Source organism: Myotis davidii, unplaced genomic scaffold (assembly GCF_000327345.1).
Source record: "Myotis davidii unplaced genomic scaffold, ASM32734v1 scaffold960, whole genome shotgun sequence".
Taxonomy (NCBI): Eukaryota; Metazoa; Chordata; class Mammalia; order Chiroptera; family Vespertilionidae; genus Myotis; species Myotis davidii.
This window is the reverse complement of record NW_006293003.1, coordinates 3020364-3034031: the sequence shown is the minus strand read 5'-3', so window position 1 is coordinate 3034031 and position 13668 is coordinate 3020364. Positions and strand designations below refer to the sequence as shown.

The 13668-nt window shown below is 51.9% G+C and overlaps 1 protein-coding gene across 1 annotated transcript in view; it reads left to right on the top strand.

Annotated features, from left to right (window-relative positions):
- MAN2B2 (mannosidase alpha class 2B member 2) overlaps positions 1–13668 on the top strand; it is a 65524-nt gene that overhangs the window by 27061 nt on the left and 24795 nt on the right. The window contains exons 20-21 of the mRNA XM_015565804.1: positions 1580–1680; positions 1770–1884. Coding sequence (XP_015421290.1) covers positions 1580–1680; positions 1770–1884 — 216 coding nt within the window. The remainder of the gene's footprint in view (positions 1–1579; positions 1681–1769; positions 1885–13668) is intronic.

Here is a 13668-nt window from a genome sequence, read left to right as displayed (position 1 = left end):
CCTCGGCCCAGCAGCGAGGACGGACGGGAGGACAGCTGCCGCCTGGTCGGCCGACGCAGGAAACAGGCAGGCTGGGTTTCCTATTTTTTGAAATAAAAGCTTCATCATAAGGACCCGTTTCTTCTCCTCGGCCTCTGGCGCCAGCCCCTCCTCCCCTGCCGCCTCGCGATGTCCTCACGCACCCACAGCTCCTCGTTCATTCGCGAAAGTCAGAGACAGGAAGCTGTGCCAGGCAGAGTGTGAAGACACAGTGACATCAGCGCGCCCGCCGCGCAGGCCTGTGGGTCTCATGAGGCCGCCAGTGTGAACCGTGGCTCTGCTGTGTGACGGTGACACGGGTGTGGCGGCTGGGACATGGGGGACAGGAGGCCTTAGAGCCGTGGGTGCATGGGACTCGGCTTCTGGGTCAGGAGGGCCGTGGAGAGCGTCTCCCCAGGCAGGGCTGTGAGCTGTAGAAAGACGCAGACTGGAGTCTGGGACACCCCGCCGACACCCTGACACCCACCGACTCCTCACCTCGCCTCTTCCAGGCTCCAGGTCCTCCTCCGGCTCAGTGTCATCCCCGATCGTCTGGCTCTTCCCACCAGATGTGTGTGTCCCAGGAGAGAAAACGTCTGTTTCTTTAGCCCTGTGTCCCCAGATGAGCACCACAGCTAGGCGCTGTCAGTATTTATTTACGTGACTACAAGCTGGGGCGGGGGGGAATATTCCATGATTTTCCTTCAGGAGAAGAATGAAGGCAGGAAGATGGGAGTCACCCCGTCCTCTTCATGGTCTGTGCCCCTGCCCCACCCACATGTACCCACACATACTTGCGTGTGTAGGCATGCACACACACATATGCTCACACACATGCACACTGAACACAGCCCTCCTGCCTCTGTCTCTAACAGTTCTGTGCCCGCAGCACCTAGAATGCTGCCTGGTACTAGGAAACTCTCAGAGAAGATATTTTTCCAACGAATGAAGGAGACCAAGCATCTGACTGGATTTCCGGCTCCGGCGCTCGCTAGGAAGCCCTGAATTTATCCTAATCTCAGTTTCTCTCCTGTGAAAATGGAGATAATGATCCTCATGCCTGTCTGATGTGCGTGTGAGGGTTCCCTGAGGAAGACATGCTCTTTGCTTAGACCAGCACCGGACATGGAGTACGTGCTCCGTAAAGGTGAGCTGTTCTGGAGGTGGTAGCAGTGGTGGTGGTGGTGTGATGGGGATGGTATTGTTGGTGGTGGTGATGGTGTGGTGGTGGTAATAATGGTGGTGATGGTCATGGCGCTGTGATGGCAATGGTAATGGTGTTGACAGTAGTGGTGATGGTGGTGATGGTGAGATGGTGATGTGATGGTGACAGTAATGATGGTGATGGTGGTTTGGTGGTGCTGATGGTGTTGCTGTTGGTGGTGATGGTGTGGTGTGATGGTATGGTGTTGTTATTGGTGGTGATGGTGTCATTGGTGGTGATGGTAATGGTGTTGCTGTTGGTGGTGATGGTATTGCTGTCAGTGGTAGGATGGTGATGGTGTTGGTGATGATGGTGTGGTGTTATTGGTGGTAATGATGTTGCTGTTGTTGGTGGTAGTGTGGTGGTGGTGATGGTGTTGCTGTTGGTGGTGATGGTGTGGCTGTTCGTGATGCTGTTGCTCTAGTTGTTGGTATGATGGTGATGGTGTTGGTGATGATGTGGGTATTATCAGTGGTAATGGTGATGGTGTTGCTGTTGTTGGTATGATGGTGATAATGTTGGTGATGATGTGTGGTGTTATTGGCAGTAATGGTGATAGTGTTGCTGTTGGTGGTGATTGTGTGGTGGTGATGATGTTGGTGGTGGTGATGGTGTTGCTGTTGGTGGTGATAGTTGTGGTGATGGTGTTGCTGTTGGTGATGGTATGATGGTGATGGTGTTGCTGTTGGTGATAATATTGGTGGTGGTGATGGTGTGGTAATGGTGTTGGTGATGGTGTGGTAATGGTGTTGTTGTTGGTGATGGTGTGGTAATGGTGTTGTTGGTGATGGTGTGGTAATGGTGTTGGTGGTGATGATGTGGTAATGGTGTTGTTGGTGGTGATGGTGTGGTAATGGTGATGATATTGGTGATGGTATGGTAATGGTGGTGGTGATGGTGTGGTAATGGTGGTGGTGGTGATGGTGTGGTAATGGTGGTGGTGGTGATGGTGTGGTAATGGTGGTGGTGGTGATGGTGTGGTAATGGTGGTGGTGGTGATGGTGTGGTAATGGTGGTGGTGGTGATGGTGTGGTAATGGTGGTGGTGGTGATGGTGTGGTAATGGTGGTGGTGGTGATGGTGTGGTAATGGTGGTGATATTGGTGATGGTGTGGTAATGGTGTTGGTGGTGATGGTGTGGTAATGGGGGTGGTGGTGATGGTGTGGTAATGGGGGTGGTGGTGATGGTGTGGTAATGGGGGTGGTGGTGATGGTGTGGTAATGGGGGTGGTGGTGATGGTGTGGTGATGGTGTTGGTGGTGATGGTGTGGTAATGGTGGTGTTGGTGTTGGTGTGGTAATGGTGGTGGTGATAGTGATGGTATTCCAGGCATATGTAAAAGCTATTTAAGTCCATTTCAGTCCAAAAATACAGTAGCCAGACATCCTGTCCTTCCCAGATATCTTGGGTAGAAAACCAAGGGAGAACTCCTGGCAAAAGGTATCAGGAAATAGCCTTTTCTTAAAACATTTCCTTGGTGGAGAGGGATGGGGGTAGGTGATGGCGCAGGGTGGTGGTGGTGGTGGTGGTGGTGGTGGTGGTGGTGGTGGTGTTGGTGGTGGACACTGATACACCAGCGAAGGGGAGAGTGAGCCTGGTTACTGCTCTCCCTCCAGGGAAGCTGCCACATCGAAGCCTTCGACACCCTCTCTTCCAGCTGATGTTCACCCAGCCTGGGAAGAGCCCCATGGGACCTTGTGCCCGTCCCTCACTGGGAAAACAAGGGGGCAGCCGGGGACATTGCTCAGCCCACATGGGGTCACCGTCACTCCGTACCATGCCCTCATCCCCATGGGGTGCAGCCCCTGGCTGGCCCTTCAGATTCAGCGCAGGTCCCTCCTCCGAGAAGCCTCTGTCCTGGCCTGTCCGCTCACGTGGCCCTGCTCTGCCTGCCCGTGCACCGCGTGCTTATGTGGATGAAGGCTTGCAGCTCTGCCTGCTTCGCGCCTCCCCGTGGGCTGCATGCTCAGGTTCCCACTGGGTTGTCCTGCTGCCTCTGGCAGCCCGAGCGTCTGCCCTGAGTCTGGCCTCAGTCTGGGCAGCAAGTTGCTTTTGTGCTGCTGGGCTCTGCCAAGCTCCTCCCAGGGGAGTGCAAGTCTTTGAGGGCCCAGGCCTATTCCTCTCTGCCTGCAGGGCCCGCGCAGGGCGTGGTGCCAGGGAAGTGCTCTGCAGCTGTTTGTTGAATGAATGAATGAGTGAGAGTGAATGAGTGAATGAGTGAGTGAATGAGTGAATGAGTGAATGAGTGAGTGAGTGAATGAGTGAGTGAGTGAATGAGTGAGTGAATGAGTGAGTGAGTGAATGAGTGAATGAGTGAATGAGTGAGTGAGTGAGTGAGAGTGAGTGAGTAAATGAGTGTGAGTAAATGAGTGAGTTAATGAGTGAGTGAGTGAGTGTGAATGAATGAGTGAGTGAATGAACACAGGAACGCACCCTGATGTGGGGTTGATGGCATCATAGAAAAGAATGCATTGGGGCGCACCCTCGAAGGATGAATAGGATTTAATTGGATGAAGAAAGAAATACCAAAGGCAAAAATAAAATAAACCAAACCAAACAACAGAAGTTCTTTAGGAATTTTTGTTTCGTTGCTAAGTAAGGGTGAGACTAGTGCTCTGTTTATAGTTTGCTTTCAGCACATTTGCTGCTGGAATCAATGTCTTTGGTGAGGCCTTCGTTTTATTGGAGGCAAACCTTCATTAAGTCGGCAGCTCGAAGGCCATTTAAACGTGTCCTATCGGGCCACTGGCGCCTGGAGCACAGCACTGGGTCGGCTGACGTGCTTTCTGCCTCCATCAGAATCCCATTAGCCGGGACTCCAAGGCTGAGGTGGCGATGCTCAACCTACTTCAGCTCATGGCACACAAGCTAATTACTGAAACGCAGCAGCTCAGCACAAAGACGCTCTCTGGGTGCTGACCCGACAAAACAAACAGGCGTGATCTTGATGCATTCACACCAGGTGGCTACTGTCGTGCTGGCTGGTGTCATTGTTCATTTGACAACCTAAGGGAGAAGCGGCCGTGCCCCAACGGAAGCGTCGGGAATCGCCTGTTTTAAACACTCTTGGGGCACATCAGTGTGCCGGCCGCGGGGCACACCGGCGGACCGTCGGTGACTATATTACACCGTGACTTTGGCGTGGCTCTGACTTGGCCATTTTCCCTCATCCGGGCACCTGGCCCCGTGGATGAAGGACCGATGGGCACCAAACTCTGACCGGCTCCGGTGGAGGAGCCCATCTGCTCCTTTTCCAGTAGGACTTCAGCTGCTTGATGCGAACGGGAATGAGTGAGTGAGTGAGTGAGTGAGTGCAGGGCGGGCTCCACGGTGAGGTCCTGGGGAAAGGACCTCACATCAGCATTGACCGCCTATGTCCAGGGGCTATTCGCAAGGCCCCCCACTCTGCAGGGCTGACCCGGGTCCCGTGGCTGTCGGGCGGACCTGGAAGCGGTCAGGCCGGTGGACAGGCCTTGGTCCGGTTCCTGGGTGCTGGCCAGCGTGCTGGGAAGGCTCAGGCTCAGGCAGAGAAGTCTGCCAGGCCGCCAGCAGCTTCGAAATGCCCGAGTCCAGGTGCCCCGTGGAGCTGGCGGCAGAGAGGTGGCCGCGGACGACGCGTGGGGGCAGGTGAACACGTTTGGATGAGAAAAGGCCAAAGCGTCTAACAGCCGGGGAGCTTGGCTGTAACATTCCAGCACGTTCTGTTGATTTATGGCTGTTGCTAGGTAACCGAGTACACTGAGGTGGGTGTGATTGGAGAGCTGCGTGCAGCTCTCGACAAGAGTCACAGAAAGAGAAAACCATTAAGCTGGGGGGCTGGGGAGGGTGTGGGTGCAGCCCAGGGGAGGGGCGCTGTTAGAGGCAATTAGAGGATGTTCACTGCAACAATAGGTGCCAGATATTTTGTATTCCTCTAGTGTTTTTTATTTCAAATCACATTTTGACTTTTGGATTTCTCTACTACTCCTCAGGAAGAGTCTGTTTCTTACAGATCTTTAAGCTATAGTCCACTGCAGCCCGCTGCTGCTCCTGCGGCTCCTCCCTCAGAAAGACACCAGCGTGAACCGATGCTTTATTCTGCAGAAAATTGATTAGCACGTGGCAGGCTTCTGACACAGTGCGTGACGTAGGGGTGTGTAAGCTTGATGGGCAGGATTCATTGTCTTCATTTTCCCTGACAAATGGCTCCGCCTCCCACCAGCACCATTCACTGGCTGAACACATATGGATACCCACTGCGTGCCCCCGGGATTCAAGTGTGAACAAGACAGACCTCCCTCCACCCCACAGAGCTGGCATTCAGACTGGGGGAGACAGACACTCAATAATAGTCATAATTAAGAAGCCAATTCTATCTTATGTTAAATAGCAACAAGAAGCAAAGCCAAGGTGAGGGGGCCGGGAGGAGGGGGGTGGAGGGGGCTTGCTGCGATTATGAATAGAGGTTCTTGATTAGCCTCATCAAGAAGGTGACATTCGAGCGAAGTCTTGAATAAGGGGCACCGGGCCTTGCAGGTGTCTACGGGGAGAGCAGTCTGGGCAGAGGCTAACGTCGGCAGTGCAAAGGCCCTGGGGTGACCTGGGGAACCAGCAGGGAGGCCAGTGCGGACAGTGAGAGCGCCGGGGGCAGTGGGAGGCAGAAGCAGGTCGTGTATGGTCCTCAGGCCGGGGGGAGCACATGATGGCAGGGAAAGGGGGCACTTGGTGGAGAGGGGAGGCCACCAATTGCTGGGCGGTTCTGTGCCAGGGGCTCTGCTGGGGGTGCTGGGCTCCTGAGAGGTGTGTGCTCACCCTTCTAGTCCATGGACGGCAGGCTGAGCCCCGAGGGGGGGCGAGCTGGCACAGGTGCAATGTTGCTGAGTGGCTGAGCCTGGATTCAGGCCTTTACCTGCCAGCTCCCTACCTGTGGGCCAGTACCACACAGGGTGGGACACGTAGGGACTCAGGGTGACAGGGGGGCCTAGGCACCGGGGCAGACAGGTCAGGTCCGATGCCGGCTCCTCTCTGAGCTTCCCTGTGTGAGCTGGGACCAGCGTCTTCATCTCCATGCCGCCATGTTCCTCCCCGTCTATGAAACAAAGGCAGCACGAGCTGCCTCGTCCAAGAAGACCAGCTCGTCCTGCGCTGGGCACCGGGCACTCACCCAGGACGCTCCTCCCATCTGCATGCGTCTCTGAGCAAGTGTGCGCCGCACTGTGCAGCTCTGATGGTTTGGGGTGACGGTTTGCAGGGTGATGGTTTGCAGGGTGACAGTTTGGGGGTGACGATTTGTGGGGTGATGGTTTGTGGGTGATGGTTTGTAGGGTGACAATTTGGAGGTGATGGTTTGTGGGGTGATGGTTTATGGGGTGATGTTTTGTGGGGTAATGATTCGTGGGGTGATGGTTTGTGGGGTGATGGCTTGTGGGGTGATAGTTTGTGGGGTGATGGTTTATGGGGTGATGGTTTGTGGGGTGATGGTTTATGGGGTGATGGTTTGTGGGGTGATGGTTTCTGGGGTGATGATTTGTGGGGTTACAGTTTCTGGGGTGACAGTTTCTGGAGTGATAGTTTGCGGGTGATGGTTTAGGGGGTGACGGTTTATGGGGTGATGATTTGTGGGATGACGGTTTGTGGGGTGACGAATCTGGAGGCAGGCCAAAGTCCCACCACCTGCAGCTGGGTTCCCTGTGCCCGTTCTGTGCTCCCACAGCCCTGAGTTCCTTTGGGACCTTGAGGGCAGGAATGTGTGTTATTTGTTGGTTTCTGCCCCATGTCCACTGCAGGCCTGACACTCAAGGGTGATCAATAGCCTCTAATTAAATTAATGAATGCAGAATAAGTGCTGTTAAGGACTCAAGGATGACCTCAACCACGAAGTAATCAAGGAGGGCTGCATGCAAGAAGAGGCATGAGGAGGCTGGGAACTACCAGGGGGAAGAAGACTGCCATGTCCTGGAGGAGGCTGGGAGGTTACTTTCGCCGTGGCCCCCCCTTAGAGATGGCGGTCCCCCCTTTATCTGCTGAACTCCTGGGAGGCTTGGGATCTCCTTCCCCCGCCATCGCCAGGCCCAGGAGGGACCCTGGGCCTCTGGGCCTCTCCCAGGGCTGGGCCGGCTGGACGGAGAGCTGATGAGCGGAGGCTGGATGCTCGGCCGGCCATGCTGTGAACTATTGATCACCAGAGAGCACTGTGCAGGCAAGGTCACTTCCCGCCCAGGCCAAACTGCTCGGTCACGCTTAATTGCCTGTTTTCCAAATTTCCCTCAGGCTGGGCCGGGGGCGGGGCAGTCGCTCTGCGCCCCTTGGTTCTGCCAGAAGGCGGTCTAGGGGTGAGAAAGGGCTGCGTTGTTGCTCTTCGGTGGTAAGTTGGCGAATCCTGGATGGGTGGAAGCAGGTGCTTGCTACAGGCCCTCCTGTCCCACCGCACGGCAAAGGCTTCGCGCATCCCCAGCCCCCAGACTTGACTGATTCGTGTGAGGGGTGGGCCGGCCGGACCGGAGAATGAGCCGCAAGTCACGCCCGGTGAGCGCCGGCCCCGTGCCTGGCTCCCGCGGCCATCTCCCTGGTCCTCGCCGAGACCTTCATAAAACAGCAGAGCACGCGGGAGTGGGACCGGCGGAGGGACAGACCCTCAAAGGAAACTGTCAAGGCCGGCTGCCTGGACTCGCCGAGCCTCGCTGACCAGAGCGTCGGGCGGGGCCTGGAAGGCGAGGGAGGGCTGCTCTGCGGGGGTGGGGGGACCATGCTGGGCCCCTCTCTCTGGAGGTGGGAGGAGGAGGGGTGCCTGAGTGTGGATCTGTGACTCACCTGTTTAAAATCTAGCTGCTGGGCGCCCGGCCAAGACAGAATAATGGGGCCGATTTACCTTCCGCCCCAAAAGAATAAACAAACAGGAAGGACACAAAACAGCCGTTTCTAAGAGCGTGGCAGCAGGCGGGGCAGGACAGTGGTCAGGGATGTGAGCAGACAGGGGCTCAGATGGCTCCCGCTTCTGCCCTGGGAGGCTCCTGGCCAAGCTGCCGGGAGAGGTTGTCCACGCTGGGCCGAGCCGGCGGGATCCGCAGGGAGGGGATGAGCCCAGAGGTGGGGAGCCCCAGGCGGTGGAGGCACAGGCTGTACCCTGGGAGGAGAGGGCGGTGGGGAGGTCAGCCTGGCACCGACCCACACATACGTGGAGGAAATGGCCCAAAGCTGGGGGAGGGGACCACCCCCAGGACCAGAGGGAGGGGCGCTGGAGCTCACGGAGGGGAGGGCAGTGCCTACTCTCACCCTGTTCGTGGCCCTGGGTGTCCCCTAAGGAGAGCCCTGCCTGGGGCGCAGAATCACCAGTCCTGCGGAGAGCCGCTCCAGACACGCCCAGTGGGGCTCCACGCGGGACTGCAGGGGGTCAGACTGGCTCTGAGCTGACTGCAACCCACACACAGCTCAGGACGTTCATAAAAATGCAAACATGCCAGCCGCCCCGCAAGCTAAAGGTCACCGTATCCCCTATCTAGAGGTAAATGATGAGCCATGCAAAGAAGCAAGAAAGTACAACCATAATGAGGGGAAAAGTCAGCCCATCGAAATGGATCCGGACTGACAGGTGTGAGATTCAGCAGACACGATGCCAAACCAGTCATTGGCAGGCGCGGCGTTTAGCAAGGGGCGCTGTCAGAGCAACGCGCCCTTAGGGGATGGCGTAGGTGGGAACGTCACAGAGGGCGCTCACAGCCCTCGATGGCACAGCCTCCGACATCTAGGCTGCGTGGGAGGCCTGTCACTCCCGGGCCACAGGCCTGCACAGCAGGGCGCAGCGCTCAGCAACACGGCCTCAAATCAAGAGAAAAGGGTGCCGTCGAGAGACAGCGTGAATGTGAGCTGCACGAGGCTGCTGCTGCTGGTGTCACACGGCCACTGTTTTATTGTTAAAAAATATTTTCATTGATGTCAGCGAGGAAGGCAGAGGGAGAGAGAGATAGAAATCAATGAAACATCAATGAGAGAGAATCATTGACCTGCTGCTTCCTGCACACCCCCTACTGGGTGTCCATAACCCAGCATGTGCCCTGACCAGGAATTGAATCGTGACCTCCTGGTTCATAGGTCAATGCTCAACCACTGAGCCACACTGGCTGGGCATGGCTACTGTTTTATAGCAAGCTTTTTTTTTTATAGACGGAAAGAGTATACCCTAAAGTAATGATTAAGAAGTGCAATATAGTAAGTGCATAACACAGTAACAGCCATTTGCTATCATCATCCAGCACTACGCACGGTCCATAATTGTACGTGCTATATTATATGACTGGCGAGCAGCAGTTTGTTTACACCAGCATCATCCGATGAGTCCATAATTACAGTGGAGATTTCAATGGCCACCTTTTATTTTTAAAATATATTTGTATTGATTTCAGAGAGGAAGAGAGAGGGAGAGAGAGACAGAAACATCAGTGATTAGAGAGAATCATTGACCGGCTGCCTCCTGCACACCCCACACTGGGGATTGATCCCACAACCCAGGCATGTGCCCTAACTAGGAATTAAACTGTGACCTCTTGGTTCATAGGTCGAAACACAACCACTGAGCCACACCAGCAGGGCAGCAATGGCCATCTTTTAATAATTGATAAAACAAGTAGAACAAACATGTGCCAGGAAATAGAAGACACGAACAGCACTATCAATCAACTGGACTCGGGTTACTTTTCTAGAACCCTCCGCCCGTGAGGGCAGTGTATACACGCTCTTTCCAGGTCCACACCCAGACACTTACCAAAGTAGACCACATCCTGGGCCACAGGACAAGTTTCAATGAACGTGGAGGGATTCACATTACAAAAGTATGTTCTCTGCCACAATGGGTTTAAATTAGAACCAACAAGAGGAGCGGCTCTGGAAAATCTCCAGATATTGAAGATTCGGTGTCATTATACCTCATGCGTCCAAGAGGAAATCGACAGAGAGATTAGAAAGTATTTTTACATCAATGAGAGTGAAAACACCGTGTTTCACAATCTGTGAGCTGTCTTTACAGTAATCATTAGAGGGAACATTATAGCATGAAATAAATATTTATATTGGGGGGGAAATTCTCAAATAAATTACCTTATGTTCCATCTTAGGGAACTAGGAAAACAAGAGCAAGTTAAACACAAAGTAAGCAGAAGAAACGAAATAATAGGAACCAGAACACAAGTTAACAAAATACAGGACAAAAATAATAGAGAAAATCAATAAAGCCAAAATTTGATTCCTGGAGATTTTTATCAACAAAATTAATAGACCGCTTGCCAGACTGACCAGGACAACAAAAGAAAAGACAAGGTTACCAATCTCAAGAATGAGAAGGTGACATCACTACAGATATTAATAGAATAATAAGGGAATATTAGTAACAGCTTTTCACTAATAAATTGAACAGCTGGGATGGAATTTGTAAATTACTTGAAAGACATGAACTACCAAAGCTTACTGAAGAATAAAAAGATATCCTCAATAGTTCTATAGGACTAGTCAAGAAATGGAACTGATAATGTAGAACTTTTCCACAAAGAAAACTACTGGTTCAGATGTCTTCACCGATGACTTTTACCAAACATTTAAGAAACAAATAGTGCCAATTCTACACAAAGTCTTCCAGAAATTTTAAGAAAAGGAACTACTTCCCAAGTCATTCTGAGAGGCAACATTACCCTGGTATTAAAACCCAGAGGAAGACGGGATGAGAAAACGACAGACCAATACTAATGTTCCTTGAGGACATCAATCAAAAGTTCTTTTAAAAAAATTTTTTTAATTGATTTCAGAGAGGAAGGGAGAGGGAGAGAAATATCAATGATGAGAGAGAATCATTGATTGGCTGCCCCCTACTGGAAATTGAGCCCACAGCCTGGGCATGTGCCCTTGACTGGAATCGAACCCGGGACCCTTCAGTCCGCAGGCCAACGCTCTATCCACTGAGCCAAACCAGCGAGGGCCAATCAAAAATTCTTAACAAATCTAATTCAACAACATAGACAGTGGATAGTACATCATGACCAAGTGGGTTTATCCCAGGCATGCAAGGTGTGTTTAACATTTGAAAAATTGATCAATGTAATTCAGCTCATTAACAATAAAAAACTCCTATGCAATCACCTTAAGACACACACACACACACACACACACACACACATACACACACACATACACACACACACCACTGAAAAAACCCAACCTTTCTTTCTGGTAAAAATCTCTAGACAAACTATGAATAGAAGTGAACATCCTCAATCTAATAAAGAACTTCTCTGAAAAGCCCACAGACTGAGCGGTGAAAGGCCGAATGCTTACCCCCTAAGACCAGGGACAAGAGCAGGATGGCCACTATTCAACGTTGTACTGGAGGTTATGGCCAGTGCAATAAAGCAAGAAAGAGAAATAAATGACATTCGGATTAGGAGGAAAATTGTCTTCATTCACACATGACATGACTGTCTGCATAGCAATCTGATGGGAGCTACCGAAACCCCCCACCAGCCTATGAGAATGAACGATGATTTTAGCAGGTTTGCAGGAAATAAGATCAATCAGCATCAAAAATTTAAAAATACCATTTACAATCTGAGCTACAGAAGAATAAATGGGACAACAGATGTGAAAAACCTACACCCGAAAAATGACAGAACACTGATAGCGAAGCGAACGAGTAAGTGGAGAGATGTACCAGTTCATGGGTCGGAAGACTCAGTATTTTTAAGATGACAATTTTCCTTAACTTGACCTACAGATTCAACACCATCCAGTTAAAATCTCAACAGGCTTTTTTTGGGGGGGGGAGTGGGGGGCGATTGGACTGACAAACTAATTCTCGAATTCATATGAAAATGCAAAGGACCCAAGGCGGCCAAAACAACTTTGAAAGAAGGGAATGGCGTTGGAGAACTGAGATGATCTAATCTCAAGAACTTATTATAAAGCTGCAGAAAGTGACACAGGCGGTATTTGTGTCAAGATAAACAAGTATATCAATGGAACAGAACAGAGAGTCCAAAACCCAGCTCGCACGTATCTGGGAACTTGGTACGGAAGGGAACTGGCATTATAACGCGGGGGGAGAAAGACAGGCTGTCTGTATATTAGGTTCTTTATGTGGAAGGTATATAATTAGATTTCGACTTCACCCCAAACAGAACAGTATGCTCCAGATGGCCTAAATTTAAATACGAGAAAGACATCCGACAGCCCTTCTTTTATGACTCAGGAGGTAGAGATGGATTTATTCAACAGGACGCAAAAGGCAAAATAGTTAAAGGAAAACAATCGATAAATTTCACTACATTAAAATTAGTGGCTTTTGTAGGAAAAGAAGAGCCACAAAGTTAACAGAAAAGCAGCAGATTGGAAGAGGATGTTTGCAGCACACACCAGCAGGCAGAGGCTGGGTGGTAAGATTATGTAAGAAGCTCCAGGGGATCAATCCGAAAAAAGCCAAACAACCCAATGGGGAAACGGGCAAAGGGACGAACAGGCAATTCACGGAAGTGGAACCACCAACGGCCAAACAGAAAGACTGTCGGCCGCACTGTAATCCGAAACGCAAACCAAACAATCCCTGTGTAGCACTCGCCCACCAACTTGCCAGGCATCAAAGTCAACTCCAGGCATCACTCAGGATGTGACAATGTCGTGGGCGTGTACATTATTTCTCAAGTTGGCAATACGTAGGAAGTTAAACAGCTTCATACACCGTACCCCCCCCCCCCGTGTCCATCTTAGGAAACCGGCCCACGTGGGTACGAGGAATGAGGAGAAGTGATGTAACTGCAATAGGTTTGAAATCTCAAGAGGTGGACAACAGCCTGAACACCCACCAAGGTGGGTGGGAGCAATAATCAATTCATTGCAGTCATGGCTGTGCTGTCCCATCGGGGGAAAGTGTTAATCTGCAGAATGTGCCCACTTCTTTCTCTTTTAAAAAATATATTTTTTATTGATTTCAGAGAGGAAGGGAGAGGGAGAGAGAGAAACATCAGCGATGAGCGAGAATCACTGATCGGCTGCCTCCTGCATGTCCCACACTGGGGGTCGAGTCTGCAACCGGGGCATGTGCGCTGACTGGGAATCGAACCGTGACCTCCTGGTTCACATTAGTACCAGTCAATATGGGTGACTCTACAAGCTTTGGACTCTCACAGACCTGGGAATCCACTTACTAGCCCACGGCTTGGGAAAAGTGAATTGGTGCCTTTCTTTTTTTCATTTATAAAATGAGTGCTGTAGGGTATCCTACCTAATAAAAGAGTAAAATGTAAATTAACCGTCACTCTGCAACAAAGATGGTGGCGCCCATAGCCACGAAGATGGCAGTGCCAGCCGGAGCCATGGAGCTGGCTGGAGCGGCTGGGACGCTTGGCTTCCTTCAGGCGGGACGCTTGGCTTCTTTCGTCACCCCAGTAACGAAGGAAGCCACGCCTCCCACAGGACCCGGCCGGCTGCCGAGGA